A 5,401-nucleotide genomic window follows, 5' to 3' on the forward strand; every position below is an offset into this window, starting at 1 on the left:
ATATATATATATATATTTATTGAGCTTCATCTTCTGGACAAGAATGCGAAGTTAGTCTCTCTTCATAAAAAGCAATTACAATTTGAGGACATTTCACATTTGCCTCTTTTGCCAGCACCAAGTCAGCCTCTTCTGAATCTTTCCATTTCGCGAGAAACATCCATTCTCCACTTCTGTCTGCGGCACTGATTATTCGTTCAGGATCAAGACCTTTAGCAAATCCTCTAGGTTTGTCAGCAGCAGCTCTTTTCTTCTTTGATTTGCTATCATCAGATTCACTGTCAGATAAAGCTTTTCTTTTTGTACCATCTTTTTCTTTACCAGCTTTTTGAGAGTTAAGAAACACTTCCATTAATTCTGGACAATCTAAATTTTCTTCAGGTTCCCATGTATGGTCGGCATCTGTAAATCCCTTCCACTTCAGAAAATCCTCCACCTTCCTATTCACTACACGATAGTCTAGTACTTTTTCCACCACAAATTCTTCAGGCTCTGCTTCATCAACTTTTAAATTTTTGCCGGGAGTGGTATTCATAAAGAAATAGGTTTACTGTAAAGAATGGGCTCATGCAATTATGGAGTTTGACAAGTCCCAAGATCCACAGGGTGAGCCAGCAATGCAGAGATTCAGGAAAGCCAGTGGGATAACCCAATTCAAATGCCTTAGAACCACGACAATCAATAGGATAGCTGCAGTCCAAAGAGAAGATCAAGACCAGTGAGAGCTGATGTTTGAGTAAAAGGCCAAAAAAGGAGAAAGAAACAAGCAAAAAAGCTGAGTTTCAAAGGTCAGGCAGGAAGAACTCTTTTTTACTTAGGAGCGGATCATTCTTCTTGTTGTATCCAGCTAACTGGACAAAGTCCACCTACCTTAGGGAAAACAATCTGATTTATTCAGAGAATAGATTTAAATGTTAATCTCATACAAAAACTCTCTCAGAATGATTTTTTTGGAGTGGAGAGCACTGGGGAATAAATCCAGAGCTTCATACATGCTAGATAAGTGCTGTACCATTGAGCGATATCACCAAACCTTTTTATATTTTTATTTTGAGACAGGGTCCTGCCAAGTTGGCCTTGAACTTGCAATCCTCCTGCCTCAACCAACAGAGTAGGCGGGATATAACTGAGAAGGCAAAATGGATCTTTTAAAGTAGGAATTTCTTTTAGAAACAAGCAGCTTTCCCAAACTTCTTCATTCTAAGAGCATAACCTATCACTACCCCCCCATTCTGTGTGTCTTAGATTAATGGACAGAATATGAAGATGATGTCCTCTGGGTGGATCCAATTTCTTTAATATGGGGAGGAGCCAGGAAATAAAAAGCTGAGAATTGCCAAGGATGAAACTGTGTGGGAATTTCATCATCTCCTGTCTCATTGTATTCCCTGTCCCCATTCCTTACTACAAAAGTTTTAGAAAAGATGATGATTTGAGGCAAATGAGGCCTGCCCATCTCCCCAGAGCTGTGTTTAGATAATTTTTTCCTTTTCACCAAGTCCCTTATGCTTCTGGGGCAGCAAATGATAGCAACCAAAAAAGCCAGTAGCAAGTTCCAGGCATTCACCACCATACCTGGACCCCAGAATAATTTTTGACCAATATCTGGGCATTTTGTGGCAAGTCAAGTTAGCACATAGCATTGCCCATCACAAGATCACCCCTTGTCATCCTGGCACTTATGTTTATTCCCTTTTATCGTTCTAAACCTCCACATTAGGACAATCGTATGGCCATAGTCCTAACTAGTGTAATGCAACTATCCTGCATTTATCTAGCCCAATTATGGTAAACCTTTTCTCAGAAGATGGAGTAAAGTTTCTGAACAATGTTTACTCTTCTCCTTAATATTCCTCAATTTATTTTATTTTTTAAATTTTTAAATGTTTTATTTTTTTGGTACTGGGGATCAAACTCAGGTCCTTGTGCTTGTGAGGCAGGTGGTGGAATCACTGAGTTAAATCTTAGCCCCTGTCCCCATATTTAAATGCTATAATGTTGCATAATAAGGGGGGGAAAGAAAAGCCAGGGATTGAGCTCAGTGGTGCTGCCACCTGCCTCTCAAGTGCAATGTCTGGAGTTTAATAACCAGTACTGAAAAAAAAGGGTGGGGTGGGGGAGAAAGAAGAAAACAAAAGTACTTACGTATAAACATACAAACCAATTTATTGATAAGGAAATGAGGAAATATTCATGACAGTGAAGTCCTCATTTCTGCGGTTGTAACATGCATTTATACCTTCTTTCCTTCTCTCACTATCGGCTCTGTATTCCTCTGCCTTCAACAATCACCGCAGCTGGTTGGTCACGGTATTTCCCCCTTTGCCCTTTTGACCCCTGATTGCTTTTGCTACTCAGGATTTCTCCCATATGACTTTTAGGATTGTTTTCTCCAGTCCTGTGAAAAATGCTGGTGGAATTTTGATTGAAACTACAATAAATCTGTACAGCACTATTTTGGTTCTGGTGTATATTGGTGGAACGGGTGTATCTTTCCATCTTCTGATATTCTCTTCAATCTCCTGTTTTGGAGTATTGTAGTTTTCCTTGTAGGCATCTTTTATTTCCTTAGGTTTTTTTCCTAAGTATTTATTTTTTCTTGGTGCTATTGTGAATGGTATTTTTCTTGTAATTTCTTTTTCAGCGGATTCATTATTAGTGTAAAGGAAAGCTACTGATTATTGTGTAGATTTTTTATCTTGCTACACGCTAATTTGATTACCAATCTGAAGCATCTCTTGGATTTGGGGAGTCTTTGATGTAGGGGATCATATCATCTGTAAGTAATGATAATTTGACATTTTTTCCTATTTGTATCCCCTTTATTTCTTTTTCTCACCAATTACCCTGTTGTGAGTACTGAATTGAACAGGAGTGACGATAGGGGATATCTTTATTTTATTCCTGATTTTAGAGGTAAAGCTTTCAGTTTTTCCCTATTTAATATAATGTTGGCAGTGGATTTGTCATAAATGGCTTTTATTAGATTGAGATAAAGTCCTTTTATATCTATTTTCTGTAGGGTTTTTAATCATGAAAGGATACTGGGATTTGTGAAAGGCTTTTTCTGAATCTATTGAAATGACCATGTGACTTTTGTCCTTGCTTCCATTTATATGATGCATTTTACTTAATGATTTGCATATGCTGAGCCATCCTTGCATTCCTGGGATGAAGCCTACTGGCCATGATGTGTAATCTCTTTGATGATTTATCACATTCTGCTTGCTAGTATCATGTTGAGGATTTTTACATCTATTAAAATCATTGTTCTATCGTTCTCTGCTTGGATCTGTGACTGGTTTTGGAATCAGGGTAGCAGTCAGGAATGATTTCTGTAGTACTCCTTCCCTTTCAATTTCATTAAGAAGCTTGAGGAGCATTGGTGTTAAAATATCCTTGAAATTCTTGCAGAATTCATCAGTCATTGAGTTTATTGGTACATTTTAGGTATAAAGTGCAGTTACATTCATCATTGGGATCTTGTACCTTTACATGACAGGTCTTGGTTCTCATTTTTTCCCCCTTATCCCTGCCCTCCCTTCACCCTCTCCTCCCATCCCTATTTGCAAATATTTTATTACCATTTTTTCATTTTCTCATGTTTTTTTCCTTTTCCCTTATTACCTTTTGCCTACCCTTCCCATTTCCCCTACACCTTTAGCCCTTTTCTTCCTATTTCACATTGTCAATTGTATCATTAGTATCTTATGTGCCATTATAGTTTTTCACACCAGAGAAACTATTCAGTATTTACATACATGTGACTTACTTATTTCACTTAGAAGTATATCCTCAATATGTATCCATTTTCCTATGAATGACTCTAATTTCTCATTCTTTATGGCTGAGTAGTATTGCATTTTGTAGAAAAACCACATCTTCTTTATCCAGTCTCCAACTGATGGGCAAATGGTCTGTTTCCATTTGTTTACTATTTCCAATAGTAAATGGGCTGTTTACTATTACAAACTGCTGCTATAAACATAGATCGTGCCTTATTTTCTTGTTGATTCTCTTTATTTTCCTTCTACATAACTGCTCACCCTTCCTGATGTGTTTATTCTATCAGGCATTTTGTCATAGGTAGCTTGTTTTTCTCTGGGATGTCCTTGAGAATATTTTAGATTACTGGTTTGAAGTTCTTTAGGTGCTGTTTATCGTGAAAGTATCTCATTTGTCCAACAATTAAAAACATTTTTTTTGGTACCGAACTCAGGACCTTGTGCTTGTGAGGCAGGTGGTGTGGCACCACTGAGCTTTATCAAACCCTGCTCTTTGAAAAATATTTTTGCAAGATGTATCATCCTGGGTTGGAGATTATTTTCCTTTAGGGCTTGAAACACTATGCTTTTGTATTTAAGATTTGTGTTGAAAAGTCTGCTGTAATTTTACTGGGTTTACCTTTATACGTGATTCATTGCTTTTCTATAACCACTTTTAAGATTTTCCTTGTGCTGGACTTCCAGGATTTTGACTATGGTATGATGTATCATGGAGAGGTTTTTGTTGATTGTCACTATTTGGAGTTCTATATTCCTCACTTATCTCTGTATGCTAAATTATTTTCCTTTATTTGGAAAATTTTTGGTATTATTTCAGGAAACAGTGCTTTTTTTAAAATGACAGTTGTGCTGCCTTCTGATTTTTCAGTAATTCTGCTTAACCATACTGTCTTCCATTTTTCATGTTCTCTTGTTTTCAAGTTATGTTTCATTAACTAGTTACTGATAATAGCCTTGTCTTCTAGTTCTGATACTATATCCTCACATTGGTCACTTCTGCTGACCATACTTATGAAAGAAAAAAAACCTTTTTGGTACCAGGGATCAAACTCAGGATCTTGTGTTTATGAGGCAGGTGGCAGCACCACTGAGCTAAATAAGCTACGGTTACTGAATACTGCTCTATTGTTAGTAGAAGTAAAGCTATTCCATTTAGTAGATACTGTAGGCCAATAATCAGTTTGTCTTCTTCTTCATACTATAATCATAAATCTCTTTTTTACGGTTAAGCATGGTACTTTATTGATAGAATTTTTAATGTGAATTTGGAGCCATTTTATGGGCTCTGATTTTTTTCTGTGCAGGTCATATATGTTTTGTATTACTTTGTTTAGCTCTTCTATCTTTATTTGTGTCATCTCTAAACTTGCTCATCATTTTGTTTTGTCCAACATCTTATTACTTATGTCTTTTTTGAAATTTTCAAATGCCTTGCTGACCTGTTTTCTTATCTTTCTTAATTTTTTTTTAGATATTTTGGGTGTGTAGCTTTTGGGTTTTTTCCCCTTTGACATCACATGGATCAGCTTCATGGGTGTCGGAAATTCTTGTAGGAATTTTGATGGTTTGTCTTCTTAGGTTTCCATTTGTGTGTGTGTGTGTGTGTGTGTGTGTGT

At 36.8% G+C, this 5,401-nt stretch overlaps 1 protein-coding gene across 1 annotated transcript; it reads right to left on the reverse strand.

Moving 5' to 3' along the window:
* Nucleotides 1-16: 16 nt before the first annotated feature.
* LOC104861333 (chromobox protein homolog 3-like) lies at nucleotides 17-535 on the reverse strand. The gene has a single exon (XM_033760605.1). It carries the CDS (start codon nucleotides 533-535, stop codon nucleotides 17-19), a length of 519 nt encoding a protein of 172 aa, XP_033616496.1.
* Between the last annotated feature and the right edge of the window lie 4,866 nt (nucleotides 536-5,401).

The sequence above is a fragment of the Fukomys damarensis genome, unplaced genomic scaffold, assembly GCF_012274545.1.
Source record: "Fukomys damarensis isolate Sample0158 unplaced genomic scaffold, DMR_v1.0_HiC HiC_scaffold_118, whole genome shotgun sequence".
Classification (NCBI taxonomy): Eukaryota; Metazoa; Chordata; class Mammalia; order Rodentia; family Bathyergidae; genus Fukomys; species Fukomys damarensis.

What these genes read in the sequence shown, in the direction of transcription:
- LOC104861333 (XM_033760605.1), bottom strand. Translation starts at nt 535, where the DNA reads ATGAATACCACTCCCGGCAAAAATTTAAAAGTTGATGAAGCAGAGCCT.